The 18,561-nt window shown below is 38.3% G+C and overlaps 1 protein-coding gene across 1 annotated transcript in view; it reads left to right on the forward strand.

Moving 5' to 3' along the window:
* The window catches only part of VRK1 (VRK serine/threonine kinase 1), a 29,448-nt gene extending 11,174 nt beyond the window's left edge, over positions 1–18,274 (forward strand). The window contains exons 8-13 of the mRNA XM_032233916.1: positions 3,235–3,367; positions 5,712–5,832; positions 7,342–7,400; positions 8,542–8,714; positions 13,927–14,038; positions 17,867–18,274. Of these exons, the coding sequence (XP_032089807.1) occupies positions 3,235–3,367; positions 5,712–5,832; positions 7,342–7,400; positions 8,542–8,714; positions 13,927–14,038; positions 17,867–17,967 (699 nt within the window). The 3' untranslated portion in view covers positions 17,968–18,274. The remainder of the gene's footprint in view (positions 1–3,234; positions 3,368–5,711; positions 5,833–7,341; positions 7,401–8,541; positions 8,715–13,926; positions 14,039–17,866) is intronic.
* The last annotated feature ends 287 nt before the right edge of the window (positions 18,275–18,561 follow it).

The following is an 18,561-nucleotide window of genomic DNA, read 5'->3' on the forward strand; positions in this document are numbered from 1 at the left end:
TATTATGTGATTGATTGATCACCCCATCACTTTAGATTTCTTTTTTTGTTTGTAAACCTGAGGTCAAGTTTTTGTCTTACATCCACAGTTTTTTTATCACCATTATATGAATTGTTGATAAAAATACTATTTTGGAAGATGAGAATTATCTAAAAATGAAAATAATTTCGTAAATCAAAGGAAAATGATTGATTTGGTTTTAAAGTAGAATTTCTATAACAAAGCAACATATACATATACATAATTTTTTAGTTGTTTAAATTGACACTTTGCATTTCAATCAAGAAATAAATTTGTAGCATAGGAGCTCACTCTTCAAAGACACTTTTCCCATCTTAATGTTTGACATATCATCTTAGTTACAGATTAACAGAGTTGGAAGGGACCTTGTAGGTCATCTAGGCCAACCCCCACCACCCAAGCAGGAGACCCTATACCATTTCTGAAAAATGGCAGTCCAATCTCTTCTTGAAAGCCTCCAGTGATGAAGCTCCCATAACTTTCTTAGCTTGATACAGAATTACAGTATATCTGACAATGCAAATATTCTTAGGATTATTGACTTATTTCTTGTATAATACATTTCTGGGAAGGATTCATCTGATTTTTCTAAGGAAGGTAAAATGGAAGCCGACATAGTGCAAGGAAGTGAGTGATTGATAGTGAGTCTTACAGTTTTTCCTAGTGGGAACAAAATTTAGTGTTTTCTTTAAAAATGTTCCAATAGCTTCAGAACAGGCACATTAGAATTCTGGGGGAAATGGCTTCCTGGTTAATAGGTATTTTGTAGTTGGCTAATCCTATGTTGATGAAAAGATGACCCCTTCTTACATGGTAACTCTTGGAAGAACTCATGACATGCTCATCAAGCCAGAAATTTTAGCAGCCCAGTCTAAGATTTTTCTGTAAGCACAGACTTTTTACAACCTATATTAATATTCACTTACCCAGATTTGGAGCCAGGAAATGAGTTTACATACTTATTTGATTTAGAAGCCACCAAATTCCAGGATGACTCTGGAAAGCTTATACTTTAAAAACAGAAAACAATAAAGAAAAACCCCCATGATATAACCATGATACTCCCATGTATCAAAAAGCTATAACCAACAGAATCCACAAGTACCATAGCCCATAGCTTGGGAGAAAGGCCATTTTTAAAAAGCCTGTCATAGGGTCATCAGAATGGGAGCTACACAAAGCTGCCAGAGGACAGGGGCTGCAACAGAGAAGGCCTGGGTCTTGATAGATGCAGTTGTTTGAGGGAGGGAGCACCAATTCTTTCCGATATTACTGGAGGGCAGAAATGATGAAGATAGGTGGTCCCTTCAATAACCTGATCCAATGCCACAAAAGGCTTTATATAGCCCAGCAGATTGAATTGGAAAAGAAAGAGGATAAGACTGGTGCTGACTTGTTTCTGTAACAGTTTGTGAGATGTAAATGAAATTGAAACTGGTGGTAAAAGCAGCATGAGGCTTCAGGTGGGAATTGAAAGCATCCACTGGTATAGTGAGCCTTGGTTATTAAAAATAATTCTGAATTAGGTTTGTGCTGGTAATACGATATTTAGAATCACAATCTATACCCCTGAGACAATTTGTTCTACATCAGTTCAATCAGGAGTTGGTTAATTATTAAGGTAGGGTGCAGATAATATTTTTCTATTTGGTTCTTTTAACATCAATATTAGATTAATGTTATTGGATTGTAGGTAGGCTTACTTTAACTTGCTTGGGAGTCCTGTTAAATTTAATAATATAATGTTTTATTTTTATTGAAGTATATAGGATAGATAATTAAGCTTTTAATATTAGGAAGAATCTTGGTACAAAAAGAAAACACATACTTATACCGTGTTTCCTCGAAAATATGACAGGGTCTTATTTTCTTTTGCCCCATGAAATAAGCCTTGGGAGGGCTTATTGTTTTGAGGTTGCTGGGTGGCTGTTCCCTTGCGAGTGAGCTCCCGAAGAGCCGGACACAGCCCCAGGGGTGAAGCAGCCATGAGGTGACCACGCTCATGAACAGCCACCTGGAAAATCCCCTCTCCAGCCGGGCAGAGCGCCATTTACTGACGTAGGGGGTATCACTAAGGCGCGAAGCCACGTGGCGCTCTGCCTGCCCCCCAGCTCCCGCGGCTTGGCACATTCGGGATACCCCCTAGGTCAGTGCATGGAGCTCTGCCCGGCTGGAGAGGGGGGGTTGCGCAAGTGCCTGTTCTGCCCCCAGCCTCACCAAGCCCTTGCGCAGCGCTCTCAGGGCACCGCTGCTTGCCGCCTGCCGCTGCCACGGTCCGAGCATAACTTCCAAACTCCAAAACTCGGGGCCGAGTCTTCCAGCATCAGCCGCTCTAGAAGTGCTCTCTATGGTGGGCCGGCTGCTGGAAGACTCTGTCTGGAAGAGACTCTGTCTGGCAGTCGGCCCACCATAGAGAGCATTCCTAGAGAGGCCGATGCTGGAAGACTCAGCCCCAGGTTTTGGAGTTCGGAAGCTATGCTCAGTGTGTGGCGGCGGTGGCGGCAGTGCCCTGGGAGAGCTGCACAAGGGCTTGGTGAGGCTGGGGGTGGAACAGGCGCTCGTGCAACCCCCCCCCTCCACCTGGGCAGAGCTCCATGCACTGACCTAGGGGGTATCCCGAATGTGCCAAGCTGGGGGGGCGGGCAGAGCGCCATGTGGCTTGGCGCCTAAGTGATACCCCCTAGGTCAGTGAATGGTGCTCTGCCCAGCTGGAGAGGGGATTTGCCGGGCGGCTGCTCTTGAGCGTGGTTAACTCATGGCTGCTTCACCCCTGAGGCTGTGCCCGGCTCTTCAGGAGCCCGCTCACAAGGGAGTAGCCGCCTGGCAACTCCACCCTCCAGCCAGGCAGAATGCCACTCCCCAACCTAGCAGTATCCCGAAGGTGGCAAGCAACGTGAACGCCTTCCCCCCAGCTCCCACGGCTTGGCGCCTTCGGGATACCACTATGTAGGTGAGTGGTGCTCTGCCTGGCCGGAGGGGGGGGGTTGTCCAGGGTGTTTATTTTCGGGGGTGGGCTTATATTTTTGCTCACGCGAAAAATGTGGTAAGGCGTTAGTTTCAGGACAGGTCGTATTTTCGAGGAAACACGGTATTTTGAATGACATTTCCTGACAATGATATAATGAGAAGTCAGTATTATATAAATAAAGTACATCTTCTGGTTGGCTGTTTTTAATTCTTGGATTGATTTTGTTGTGCTTGAAACCGGCACAGGTGTACTTGGTAGATTATGGCCTTGCTTTTCGATACTCTCCAGAAGGCAATCACAAGGATTACAAAGAAAACCCCAAACGATGTCATGATGGAACTCTTGAATTTACTAGTATAGATGCACACAAGGGAGTGGGTAAGATGTTTTTTGTTTTTATGCATATTCATTCTTCTTATAGGTAACAATAAAAGGTAACAAAGTTGTTTGGTACGTTGGTAAGTTCTCTTTTACTGAGCATTTATTCAGCAACAGTTTGAAGTTGCAACAGTGCTGAGCAAATGCTACTTGCAACTGGGCCTCAAAATTTGGGCCATTGCAGTGCCCCCACAGTCATGGACAGTTGCACTTTTTCATGCTTTGATGCACCCTCCACCCCTCGACTTTCTTGCATTCTGACTGCCATTCTCTTTATTCCCTGACCTTCCTGCATTCACCACAATCCAGAAAGAGTATGAGTGACCATAAGCAAGGTATTTCAATTCAGACAACTGCGCCATTGGAACAAAAGACTCATTGGTCATAGTTGCAACCTGTTCCTTAAGTAGGAGGTATAAATATAGGAGGACCTCTCAATTGTGCACCAACACTGTGTCCAATGGAGTGCCATTGCATCCAGAATCAAATATTACTCATCGTCGGACTCTGGTATGCCCAAACACAGCCAATCTCTCTTGCCAGGGTTGAATTAGGGCCAGTTCTTCCCTATTGAGCCATGGTGGCACAGTGGTTAGAGTGCAGTACTGCAGGCTACTTCTGCTGACTGCCGGCTGCCTGCAATTTGGCAGTTCAAATCTCACCAAGGCTCAAGGTTGACTTAGTCTTCCATTCTTCCGAGGTGGGCAAAATGCAGATTGTTGGGGGCAATATGCTGATTCTGTAAACCACGTAGAGAGGGCTGTAAAGCATTGTAAAGCGGTATATAAATTTACCGTATTTTTTGGAGTATAAGACACACCCAGGTTTTGAAGAGGCAATTTTTTTTTAAAAAGTAGGTAGGTAGATAGAGGGATAGATAGGGAGAAAAAGAGAGAAATACAGTAGGTAGTAGGGAGAGAGAGAGAGTAGTTAGGTAGATAAAGGGATAGAGAGAGAGATAGAAATACAGTAGATAGGTTAGGAGAGAGAGTGTAGGTAGGTTGGTAGGTAGAGGGATAGAGAGAAATACAGTAGATAGGTAGGGGAGGATAAAGAGAGTAGGTACGTATATAGGTAGATAGAGGGGGGAGAGAAATACAGTAGGTTAGGGAAAGAGAGAGAGTAGGTAGATAGGTAGGTAGATGTTTCCAGGTGTATTTATCAATGTGCTGGAGAAGAAAATAGCTGACAACCTGTAGCACTTAAAACTTTGTTTCTGCTGGGACAGCACTTGATCAATGTAATTCTCATCAACCACTCTAAGTAAATAGCTTTCCGAAAGGGGAAAAAAAAGCTTTTGCACTCTGCAAACCTCCCCAAAATGGCCCGTTTTTCACGAAAATGGGCCTGTTTTTTTTTTTTTAAGGCATGAATAGCCTTGGGGGGGGGCTTGCAGAGTGCTCCTGGGGAGGTGGAGGGGGCCAAAAACAAGGAAAAAATGGCGCGTTTTTCACGAAAATGGGCCATTTTTGTGTCAAAGAAATTGCATGCATAGCCTTAGGGAGGCTTATAGAGTGCGGCTGGGGGGGGGGGGAAATGCCCTGTTTCTTTGCTCATTTCTGCCCTCCCCAGCCCCCAGGAGCTGTCTGAAAGCCTCCATAAGGCTATGCATGGCCATTTTGGTGAAGGGGCGGGGCTTCAGGAGGTAAAAAAATGCTGTATTCTGTGTATAAGACGCACCCAGATTTTCAGCCTCTATAGAGGAAAAAAGGTGTGTTTTATACTCCGAAAAATATGGTAAGTGTTGTTGCTATTGATATCCATATCTTCCTAATATTGAGGGGCTGGGCCAGCCCAGCAATAGCATCATCGGTCTGGCTCATGGTGGAGATGTGTGAGTTGGTTTCATCAGGATATTGATGACACTACACTAAATGCCATTGAATGATCATCCCAGCAGTTTCATTTTGATATTAAGAGGAGCTATAATGCAACTATAATGGTTGCATCAATTCTCACTCTCAAAAAGATATGCACAAGTGTGGCACATGATTTTTTAGGAATATACCCTAGCCTGAACCCAGATTGAAAAGACTTAGTTAATCCATGTTTCTCTGCGGCTGAGCACAAGCGTTCTCTTATGTAATTTGGGTAGCTATTTCGGTCAAAGCTCCAATCGTGTCATTCCATTTAAATTTTCCCTTTTTATATACTGTACTACCTTTCCCTGTGGTCTTAAATTTGTCATGGCAATCTGAAACTCTCCAACCAATAACGCCTTTCCAATGTAACTGAAATTATAATCCATAGTGAGTGTTCTGCCTTTATAGGTTGTAACTAATATTGCAATGCAATATAACTATTTTCATCTTCACTATGAATTTAGCACTTTTTTCTTTTTTAGCTCCATCAAGACGTGGTGACTTGGAAATTTTGGGTTATTGTATGACCTGTTGGCTCAGCGGTAGTCTGCCTTGGGAAGATAACCTGCAAAATCCAGATTATGTCAAATTGTCAAAAATTAGGTAATTTTAACGTATTTAACAATAAAACTTTGATGTACTCAAGCTGCTTGATGTAGATGTGCTTAGATGAAACTAAATATCATATTTTCATCTTAAAAATCCAGGTGAGACAGACTTGACAGGTTTAATTGAAATTGAATTATTGGGTGGAAATTGGATGACATTCTTATTTCAGCTATACAGTTAGATATTGCAGTGCTGTATTGCAACTCCAACATTGATTGATGGATTTATATACCACCTTTCTGAAACTCAAGATGGTGTACATATCACTCTTCTTCCCTTTTCCCCATAACGAACAATTTAGTGAGATTAGTTGACCTGAGAAAGAGCAGTTGACCCAAAATCAGCCAGTGAGCCTTTGGTTTGGGGTTGAAGGTAGAGTTGAAGCTTACAAGAAGGGACGGAAATGCTTAATGTGAAAGAAAAATAAGCAAATAAGCAAGAGTCCATGTTGAACTAGTACAACAGAATTTTTTCATAAATGATTCTACTTTTGATGTTGAAATGTAAGGATTTTATTACAAATACACACCTGCACACTTTGATTTTTGTACTGTTTTACCTGCAGTCTGAGATAAAGCCAGAAACAATGAAACTAGAAATCCCGTAAAGTGTTAATGCTAAATGTTGTTATATTATTCTTAAGTGGTGCTTGCTTTTTGTTGTCTTCCCTTCCCAAAGCTTATTTAACATCAGCTTGCAACAGAATTCTAATATGAACAGAACTATAAATGTTTATTCACTACATGCTATTTTTACTAGCTCGGCTGAATCCACCTGGGCCGTAAATAAACACCATAGTGTTGAGAGATGAAAACATGAGAAGGACCAACATGGTCTTTGAAATGGGACAGCTCTCCAAGGCCAACGTGCTGCGGGACAATTTAACAATTCAATTTAATTATTTAAAAGAAATGAACAATTGTTTTAATTTTTATCATTCATTCACATTTAATTTTGTCCCTCATTCTGCATCCTTTCTTTAATGATTCTATTCCACCATTTCTTTGATATTAGTGTAACTCCTGCCTCGCAGCGAGTTGGCCTGAGGTGAAATGGCTGTGGTGAATTGTCATAGACCCCATGGTCTATGACCCCTAGCTTATTTATCGTGTTGTGCCATCTTCCACATATAAAAGCCAGATGCTAATATCATTTTAGTTTGGCAATCATTGTAGTTCTATTTATCAAAAACAAGATGTCATGTTACAGATTCCCATTTCTCTTAATGTTCTCATCAGAAATTTCTACGCTAGGATTTTAATTGTCAGAATATTTTCATTCCTTAACCATAACAGGAGGATTGTAACATATATTATTCAATGATGGAGTGTAATTTTAAAAAGCTAGGATACTATTATTACTCTTCATTATTGCTATCAGTATATGTGTGTATTGCATGTGCTGCATATATATATTGTATATTTGAAAGGAAGGAAACCTAACAGATCAAAATTTAACTACTGATCTCTTAAACATGGTTTGGCATCTTGTTTTTTCTCCCAGATATACCGATAACATTTCAGAATTCATGTTGAAATGTTTCACTAAAGAAGATAAGCCAGGTAAGTAAGAGCTTGCTTAAATTATTTCATCAAACAAATGCATTTGTAAGGAAAGAAAAAAGATGTAGAGGAATTCATTGAAACAAAATATACCAGTGTCCCTTATTTGGGGAGCACATGAATAAGTTGTCCCCAAAAGTCCTGATGTGCAGTTTACAGGCAGAATAAAAAAAACAAACATGCCTAATATTTGTGGATGATACAAGAGCAGCCTGGAAACAGAATTTTTCTTTCCTCCCTCACCATATACTTTATTTGAGGTTTCAGAGAAAGTTGAAAGAAAAAGCAACCCATTTTGCCAACAATATCTGTTTCACCAGCACTCTGATGCTGTTATGGTCTATATGCTTGCAGGTTTTCTTACTGCAGAGAAAAGAGTTATAAATAAAACTATTCTCATGAAATTGACTAAAGATAGTTTGTTTGCTAGGAAATCTTTTTCTTTTCAGAAAAGATCAGTCAAAAAAATCTGACCAATGTTATAAATTTCCCTGTTTAAATCTATTTGCTGATCTTATTTATTTTTAAAAGTACATTACCATTAAACACAGTTCTGTTTTTAGATTTACTGTGGTTATTTATTTACAATGATTACATTTTCAAATGTTGTTAAAAGATAAATTATTAAAAGAGGGATCTGTTTATCTGTTCTGTTACATCCAGATTCTCCAACATATTTGTGCCTGTAAACAAAGTTCATGTTATGTGTACTATGAAATGTGATATTTCTGTGAAACTTCAATATTCCTAAATAAAATGAATCTAGAAAGATGAAATGACTGCCTCAGGCCTGTTTAGCACCTGACAAATGTGGGAGAAGATGGCCATCTTCATTTGACAAATCTATCCCCTCCATAGTTTCTTTTGAAGATGTGAAATTGTCAGGAAAGCTCTTCTTTTGTTCTATGATATTTATCTGGATCTAGCTATTATACTGATTATTCAAAGCAGAATTTTATGTATTTTATAGATTCTGTCTCCAGAAACAAAATAGTTTCTGTGAGCAGAGAAGAAGAAAATATTTTTCTTACCATATTGGATAATAGCTATGACTGTGTAGTAGTAGCTGAATTTTATACCGTATCACTATATTGCTACATGAAAATGTAATTGACTTATTGGGACTTATTGCTTTCTTTAGATGAAATAGCCAGGTATATGGAAAAAGTGATGGCTCTGTCCTACACTGAAAAACCACCATATCAGGAATTACGGGAAATATTTCTTCAAGGTCTGCAAAACATTGGTCACAAAGATGATGGCATACTGGATTTTGAAGTTTCATTGAATGGCGATATTCCAGCAAAGCCTAAGGTCTTTTTAATTCAGATCTATATTTAATGTATCTTGTTTTCAGTTGAAATAAGAGAGAATGGTTTTATAAATGGTTAAATCAAGACAGTAAAGAGAAAGAAAAATTGTGCACATGAGATTTGACTGGGCCATGGGCTTATTTAAATTTCCTATAGCTACCTGCAATCCAAAGAATTAGTTTAAGCATGGTTGAGAGTTGCACATACCTTTATCTGGATTTGGCTATTATACTGAACCACTTTGATGTGGTTCTTTGGTTCAAATATTTTAAGATTAGGGGGAGAACTCTACCAAATCAAATATTGTTTTTGAAATCCCACTGAGCAGGAATACTTGGGTGGCAAAAGCACTTGCCACGAAATTGTAGAAACAGCATAGTACATGCAATTTGTATGTAGTACTTAATTGTGTGGGTAACCAGTTCATTACTGAAAAGCAGAAATTACAACAAAATTTTGAAATGAGTCATCATCCCCAATTGCATTCAAACTAAGCTTTCAAAGAATTTGACAGGGTTAACTGTTCAAGTTGTCCATGCATTTTGTATCCAGATATATTATCCATGTATTTGTATTGGATGCCAGGATTAATTGATCGCCCTAATTATTAAATATATTCTTCAAGGACAGTGATAATTATGTAACTATGATTTGGAGTTTGTAAATATGAAGCATTTTTGCATTGAAATTTTCTTTATGTAATGTCTTTGGTCACCTCAGATAGAAAAAAATACTGCTGCACATTTAATGTAGGTCATTCTTTTTAAAAGGAAGACATTATCAACACTGATCTAAGTTAAGTTTCATCACATATCTCTGTCTTTATCTGGCATACTGACTGCTAATATGTGACCAATTTGTGTGAAACCAAGACTTGTTTTTATTCATAAAGAGAGAAATTTATAGTAAATATATTAACACAGATATTAAATAATATTATTTGGAATGAAAAAAAGATTGTAAATTCACTAAGCAGTTTCCCTACTAATAGTGTTTTTAATGATATAGATGGTTGAGGTGTCTGAAACCTCAAATAAGTTAGGAAATTGGCAAAAGTACAGCTGTAAAATAATGGTAATCCCTATTTTTGCTAATGGCCGCTCAGTTATTTTGTATTAATTGCTGAATCCAAGCCATATTCAAGACCAGCATTATAAATACATTTTAAGGTCCTACCTTAGGATTTATAGCAAATGGGTTGCTTAGACTAGGCTGCCAAAGTAACATTGCTTTTAATACAGCCATTTCCAGATGAAAGAGCTGAATATCTCCACTTGGAGATGCCTAACTCAAATGAACAGGTAGTCCTTGATTTATGACTGCAATTGTGAGCTGAGTTTCTGTCACTGGATGATACGCTCATAAAGCATGACATCATGTGACCACATCGCTTAGCAACAGCAATCCCAGCACTCCACATTGCTGTTGTTAATGGCATTCCACTGATTACATAGGACCTACCGCAATCCAAACTCTCAGGTCCTGGGGCTGCTTGTCACACTGCAGTTGGGGCTTCTTCATGTGCTGCAGTTCTGGGACTACAAGAAGCCCCTGAGCTGCCGTGTGAAGCCCAGTCCCAATCACAGTCACCTTGCTGCCTTGCGTTCTGAGGCCCCTGTTGCTCTGTGCTCTGCCACCCAAAGTGATCTTTGCCATCTTCTTGCTTCCGCTGCTGGCAAAGTATTCCCAGCCTGACCCTTTATGAGGCAGCTGCTGGCCACACAAGGCCATCCCATCCTCCCCAAAGTGCCGTAAGGAAACTGCCAACAGTAACTTGGACAACAGTCTTATGTGGCCAATGACAATAATATGGCAAAAGTCAGCTAGGATGGCAGAGGCTGCAGAGTGTAGGGGGCAAGAGAGCAGAGATGGGGGAGAGATAGGCAGGTGGGAGAGTTGAAGCACCCTTGTGTCAGCATGGCAGGCTGCCAAGTGCCTGAATTTTGATCATGTGACCACAGGGGCTCTGCAACAGCCATAACTTTGGAGACCAGTTCTCAGTCCCTGCGTTCAGCATTGCTGTAACTTTGAACAGTCACTGAACAAAATGCTCGTAAGTCAAGGACTACTGTTTGTAGGTGTTAAAGCAAGGAGGACCTTGTGAGCCTAATGGGATTGCAGCTCTGCAGCCAAATGAATAGAATGTCTTTCAGATGAAAATTTGATTTACAAGGAGCTGACTGGAAACATGAATCCTTTTGAACATTTCAAGGAACTTGCAGCTTGCTTCCTATTCTTATTTTATGCTTTGGGCTTTTTGATTAGCATGTGAAATGAAAAAAAAATAGAAATGGTTGTCTTAATATAGTTCCAAGGTCTAACTTGATAGATATTGTGCACTGAGGTTTTCATTTCTACTGTGTCAGTTTAGTAGTGCTTTGTAGAAAAAAAATCCTAAAAGCATTTATTTAGTTTATAATTGGAAAAGAGACTCAATTAATAAAAATAGAGTAGAATTCTTTAGTTCTGAATGCATAAAATGTAACTCTCTTTACAATGATGCTGCATTGGTAAAAACCTGCCTTATGTGTCATGAATGTTCCTTTTCAAATGAGGCAGGCTATTACAAAGGTATGTAGAAAGGATTGATAAACCTTGTAGCGTTTCATTAGAAAGAATTATTTTGATGATTCTGATGATTCCAAGGATTTACTGCTTAAATCTGTTGCGATCCCATAAAGACTTGCATAACAATTCTCTGGTTTGTTCCCATATTCTTTTCCTTACCTGAACAAAGGTCTCGTCCCTTTTGTTTTTGGAGAAGATCTTGTATAAAGTTTTATATGTGTATGCCATCATTTTTCAAACTAATTAGTTCTCAAACAATGGCTGGATATGAAGGAAAGGGTAGGAGTGTACAGGTTTAAGGATGCCCAGGCTCCTAACTCAGTAAGAGATTGGCTAGATTGCCATATTTCTTAGCTCTCAGACAAGTATAAGATGAACTACCCTTCTCTCCCCCCCTCCTCCAAATGAGTTCCATTATGTTTTTAACTGGGGTACAGCTGCATACCTGCTAGGGAACAAATTCCAGTAACAACATACTTTTGATTATGCATAGAACTGCACAATACATTTTTCAATTTCAATATTGGCTAGGAATTGATTCCAAGTTGAACCTCAAAACTGCATTCTGTTGGGGACATATGATGATGCCATATCATAATGGCTAGTAAATTGAGAAATAGTAGAAACAGTGGCTGCCCAGCTAATTGAAATTGGTTACAGAGGGAGTTATTCATCTTCTCTATTGTGCATTTTAAGTGATTCTGGTTCTGGGATTTATTAATGAGAGAGCATTCCCTACTAGGCTTAAATTTAATTCACTTTCATATGAAATGGATGATGTTACTGTAACATTTACATTTGTTCAGCTAATTTCTGCCAAAAAAGAAGTTTCCTTCATTTTCATGCAGTGAAAATATTCATTATTGAGCTTGTAAACTACTCAAGCCATGGAATATGCTTAGTGATGAGCCCATTTCTGACATTTGATAACAGCTAGAAAACATTTGAACTGAAATAAATATTTCAGTGTTGCCTCTGTCAGAGAACAATACCTGACTTTCCTTGCTATCTAGCTGGCTGGATCAAGATTAAAAATGTGCCTTTCAGTGTATAAGCTGGGAAACTATATTAGTGTGTGGAAAGTATTGAGCAGCTGCTTTAACAGTAAGTCTTTTAAAAAAGAGCAGCTCTATTTCAGTTAGACAGGAAGAATGCATTTATATCCTGTATATAGAAGCAATACAGTGGTGAACTATTCCGTCTTAATTTTGGACAGAACGTGAAAAAAATGTCTGTGTTTATTCCTGCCTAATGCATCACAAATCTGCTGACATGCTAACCTTGGAGTTTGGGTTGGTGTTAATCAGGCCTATGCACCGGCAAGAAAGATGTACCTAATGCACTCCATCAGTGCCGTTTGCATATGGAAGTTCTCCCAGGGGAGTTGCCCTGTGCCAGCTGAGGGTTACCTGCCCACTGCAGTTATTGTATGTAATTATCGAACCAATCTGTTCAGCCCAGCAGGGTTTAGATAGTAATCATGAAGCAACACTTTGGAAAGATGTAATGCACTCTCCCCTTTTCTCGTTGGCTATACAAGCTTGTAGCCACTTGAGCTATTTCACTCTGGATATACGTTGATCAAAGTTACCAAAAAAGTGAGCGGAAGTTTAATAGTAATTTTTGTGCTGATAGGCTAAGAACATTGAAAAATATTTTGGCTTCTTAACATTCATAGTAAAACTGGGGAAATATATACACAGTTCCAGTTTCTTTTGAAGCATATTGTCCTCGCTGCACCATTTATAAAAGGTCTAATCTGATGCATGTCTGGTTGAGAAGCAGTTCTTGCTGTGGAGGATAGAGGCATAACAACAACATTTTAACCAAATAAGTCTGAAAGCTCTTAGAAATCACTTCTAGAAGGAAGAGTCAGAATTTTATTTATTTATGTTCTTTTCTGATTGGAATACTTTCAAACTATTCTAAATCAGAATGGAAAGGAGGCTGGCAATGGTGGCTGCTTGAAATTCAACTTTTGGGGTTCACTGGCTGTAGCTTAAATTTTGATCTTAAATAATAAATGAATGCTTCCAATTTCTATGATTTTTACATGAGCTATAATTCTACACTAATTATATAGTAATCTGTATTCTTTTAACAATAATTTCAAAATAGTACTGGAATATGTATTTTTTCATTGTCTTAGCACTATATTTCACTATTATGAAAATATGAAATGTAATGAATATCTTAAGTTCTTACAGAAATGTGTGCAAAACCTGAATTTCTTAGCAGAGAAGTGCAATTTGTACAAAACAAGAATCTCTCCAATCACTTAAAGTAAAATTTCAATATAAAGAGAGCTGCTTCAAGAAGTAAATTTTGTATGCATAAGAAATATTGTTGTATGTAAGGCCCCCACACTCAATATGCTGTTGTAATTGTACCTGATTACTGTAAACTATACTCTTGTTGCTGAATATACTAAAATAGGTTCATGGAGGAACCTGTACAAAATAAGATATTAAAAATCATAGCATGATTCCTAAGATAACATGCTTTTTCTGTTAAAAGCTTTTTGAGTTAATTACTCTGAAGATAGGAAACTTTGATAGAGAAATATGGTTAGCAATTTTATGTATGGCGTTATCATTTGTTTAACTTGCCTGTGCGCACTTTTTCTGTTTTGATTTGGACGATAGACAAAAAGAAAATTAGTTGCTGCATCAGGGACAGCTACTGCTGATGAGGACAATGCCGAAATAGCTGTTGACGGTGTGAAAAATGCCAAAAAAAGAAAGCCTGCATCACCGAGTAAGTCAAAGATTCTTATTAGTATTTGTCACTGATCTATCGCTGTAGAAAAATTCAAAGATGTTTAAATTGTACAATAAATGTTAACTATTTTGTTGGGTAACATGGAAAAAGAAAAGATTGTCAGCTATCTGCCAGTAGCAAATGTGAAATATATTTATTGCTCATCATATAAAACTGATGACAGTTAGTTGATGAAAGTTGTTGGCGGCGGCTCCCTACCCCTTTTCCCACCATTTATTTTCCTCTCTGTTTTCATTTTTATCCTCACCTATCTTGTCCAATTCACTGTCAGGAAGTGCTGACTCCCCACAACCAATTCATCACAGCAGGTTGCAGCCAGAGGCTACCAGCAATAGCAGTAGTAGCAGCAGCAGCAACAGCAGCAGTCACTTGCAACAGTGAGTGCAGTTACTTTAAGAAAAGGGAGTTATGCAGATAGACTATAAAATCTTGGTAGTATTTTGGCATAATGTGTAGTTTATGACCAGCAGATGCACATCAGCAGGACGACTGAAAGGAAGGCTTGCCAATTCTTTAGCAGGAAATGCCAGGAATTAGTTTGGACCTCACACATTCGCTGCCTGTGAGTTATAGCCCGTCTCTAAAAGGCACTGTGGCAGATGGTATAATTTCCAAGTTAGGACTGTGCAGAGCATCAAAGGATTGCTTCTCTTCGAAAGAAACCTCAATCAAGGCGCACTTTTTAGGCAGTTCTGTGAAATGTAGTGGCACCTGGTATACATCAAAACAATCACTTCAAAGGCTTGCAACAATTTTCATGCCCAGAAGACACTTGGATTGGCGGTTCCAGCCCACCTCAATGTTTCTATTAAAAATGTTGAAGTATAGCGTCCTGCTTTCCTGAGTTAAAGCTTGTCTTGAATTATATTCCTTCTTTGATCTGACTGAGTTGGCGCCACAAAATGAAGCTGTGTTGCTTTGGACAGCAAATATTATTGGCATTCTTATTTTTATTTTTAAAAAACATTTATAGCCAACCTATTATTCAGAACATCTTGTGGTAAGCTACAATTTATCAAGGAAACAAGGAAAAATAGTACACAAAGTTAACTATAACTATAGCCCAGTTAAGACACAGTCACAATAACCAAGACAAAGATACAGCTAATAGTCAGAAGGCATAAACAGGCTGTGATAGTAATGGCAACTGATATTAAAAGACACAAAATATCAGCACAAGCCTAGCCTCAAGGGAAATGGCATTGCATACCTGTAGCCATATATCACTATGCCTCATCCAGGTCTTAACATTTGAGCATTTAGAAACTGGGAGAGAGAAACATTTAGAAACTGGGAGATATGCTCTTTCAAGTATCAGCACTTGACACTTAAAGCAGCAGTCTCCAACCTTTCCGGCTTTGCAGACCGCTGGTAGCATTTTGGGGGGGGGGGGGAGAGGGAATGGTTCTGTGCTGCATGCACTCACTCATCACTTGTGTGGCCTGATTTTGAACGGGATGCAGCCTGCTATCAGTTTGTGGCCCAGGGGTTGGTGACTCCTGCCTTAAAGCCCTTGAATATCATTTAAAATAAATGGTCCTCACTTAACAATATTTGTTCAATAACCATTTGTAGTTAATAATGCTGAATGACTGGTATGTAAAGTTATGGCTGTTGTACTCCTCCCCCTCCCCCAATGGTCAACTGTTCAAAATTTGGTTGCTTAGCAGCCCACCTGAAGTTGAAATTACAATTACAGGATAGGTGCTCCCCCTACCCTGATTCCCAATTTCTGCCCTTCTGATCACCAGGCACAACACTGTCTATCAGGCATAACATCTTCAGTTTATTGGCAATCAGCTGGCTCAAATGGATATTACTGGTGGCACTTAACCCCAGAATCCAATGAACTCAAGGAGTTGTTGCATAAAAATGTTGAACATGATGGGATGGATCCCGGTGGAATCTCACAGTTCAGCAGCCATGAGACCAAGTAGAAACTCCTGAAAGCCATTCTCAAGAGTTGATCATAAATATGAGTGCAACCAGTGAAGAAAAGCACCTTCTACGCCAATCCCAGAGAGTCAGTTTAGCAGTCATATCCATCATATTTGTATAGTTAGGTTATCATTCTAAAATACTTCACGATGCAAGTTCTCTTTAGGATTATAGCACTGTTTCTTTCAACAGATGGAAATTTCCCCTGGTGAAATGAGAAATTTATCACACTCTAGATATAAATCAGTCCTCTTTTGCTTGACCTTAATAGTCAATCTTGGGCAATATATTATCAAGGCATTATTTCATTCCCAACCCATAAGGAATAAACTGTTTAATGCTTTAGTCACAAGTTATACAAAAACTGCCAAGATGTTATTTGAACTGGATTCTAACTTAGGACTCCGATTAAGGTCTGGAATTACATGTAAAACTCATAGCTGGCAGCATGAAAGGCCTGTGAATTTTAGTGAATAGTAAAGTAATTTAGATATTGAGTTAACACAACTATTATTGAAGTACATTATGGTTAAAATCAGATTGAAGAAGAATCTCTCTTAGCTACAAGTAAAATGTATATTTTTCTGTATTTATCCCATGTTAATAAAATATGGAAAACTAGACAGTTCTGACTAGATGCAAAGGTCACTTAAGGCTAGCAAGCTAAACTGAAGTATTTCAGCATTGCTCCAGGATGGATTATACTTTTTCAGTAAGTGTATCTTCCCCTCAATTTCAAGGCTGGTAGTTTATGTGGATGCATGGAAAGCACACATTTGTTGTTGTGGCTAAAGACAAATGTTCCCTATGCTTCCATTTGAGCAATCAAATTGAAAGCACAGCTGTTTACTTCATTTTCCACATCAGTTGCTGGAGTAAGACTTAAAACTTGAGTATAAACAATGTAAGTCAGAACAAGCAACTCCACTATTGCTTCTGTCTTCAAAATCATTTTTTCCTTCTTCACACTTTTTGTCCCTTCAGGAAATTTATTTTGCTGGAGCCAGAGAAAGTTGGCTAGATATTTACTCAAGATGGGTTGCCAGTTCCTTGTTCCAATCAAATATTCAATTCAATTCAATATGTTTATAGTTTTGATTGCCAGCCATACCAAATAAGTTAAAACCTACATAAAAGTATCCATACTTTAATAATATACATTATAATGTGCAAAAACCAGTGCCAATATTAAATCTTTATTATAGCAGATAAAATGAAGAAACATTGGGAACTTTTAATAAAACCATCTCTGTTTAGCAGCAGCCTGTTTAAAGCTTGCTAGCCTCCGTAATGATAGTTCCTTGTCTAAATTCATTAAATATTCAATTTGATGTGACTCAGGCCAAAATCATTTTTTTATCAAGAGGGGCTCCAAAAATTTTCTGCATGCTGAAGCAGAAATAGTACAGTACAATAAACATTGTGTAAAATCTTCTATAATTTCCTGGGAATGTGGGCAGAAGCGGATATTATATGGGATATTAAGAAATTGGCCCTCTCTAATTGATGATGCCATTTGCTGGAACTATACACTCACGAGTGTTTCTCAGGAGGATGGCATTGTAACATACACCCAATAATGTTTGCATTCAGTTTTAGTTTTATAAAGTATACCCATAGGCAATTTTATTTTGTAATAATTTCAGCAAATTTCTTTAGGCAAAGACGTACAAGAAGGAATGGAGAAACTCATATGCGCCAATCAATTATAATTTGTGCAGCTAGGGATACCATTTTCAGAGTTATTAATGTCCTGAATTTGATGTGGATTGTAAAGTATTAGTAAGTAAAAAGTATTTGATTAAATTCAGAATTTCTCTGAACTGTCTTTAATAATGAAATTGTCTTTATTCATAATAACTATAGAGATTGGAGCCACCAAACCCAAATTACAGAAGATCTCACCCAAACCCAAGACAAACTTGAAACCAAGGAAGAGAGTTCAGAAGTTAAAAAGCCCAGAATGAGTTTCCTACTTGCACTGAGTAGCGGGTCCATGGTGTTTTTTTTTCTTTTTTTTAATTTTACCTTATTACAGAAGCACTTTGCTTTTTCCTCTTTTGTACCTTTGTTTAAACATACATCTAAATTTGCCATGTAGTGCTAGCTTGAAAAAGTTTTTAAATCTTATATGTAGAATGTATGGTTTAGTATAATTTTACAAATGTTTTGAGAGTGTTTTGGCATTTCTTTGCACATTCTTGCATTCAGCTATTTTGTATAGACTTGAATAAAAAGGAAATAATGTCTGCAAAATAAATTTGGAAAATGTAATTATGAATTGTTGGTCGCATATGTGTGCATGTGTGTGTAATCACAGTCTGGCTCAAACCTATACTTATATTTATCATCTAAAAAAGTAATAAAAAGGAATAACTAGATAAGAGGCAGAGGAACAGGAATAATGTACTGTTAGTTCAAAGATAATATTTTGGCTTAATTGGAATAGGACATCAACTTTCCCAATGCTTCCTTGAAAATGTGAGATTTGAGTAGTGGGTTGGTAGAAGAGAAATCGAGGTACTTCTAAACATGGATTAGCAAGGGACAAATCTCTATAT

Source organism: Thamnophis elegans, chromosome 1, assembly GCF_009769535.1.
Source record: "Thamnophis elegans isolate rThaEle1 chromosome 1, rThaEle1.pri, whole genome shotgun sequence".
Lineage (NCBI taxonomy): Eukaryota > Metazoa > Chordata > Lepidosauria > Squamata > Colubridae > Thamnophis > Thamnophis elegans.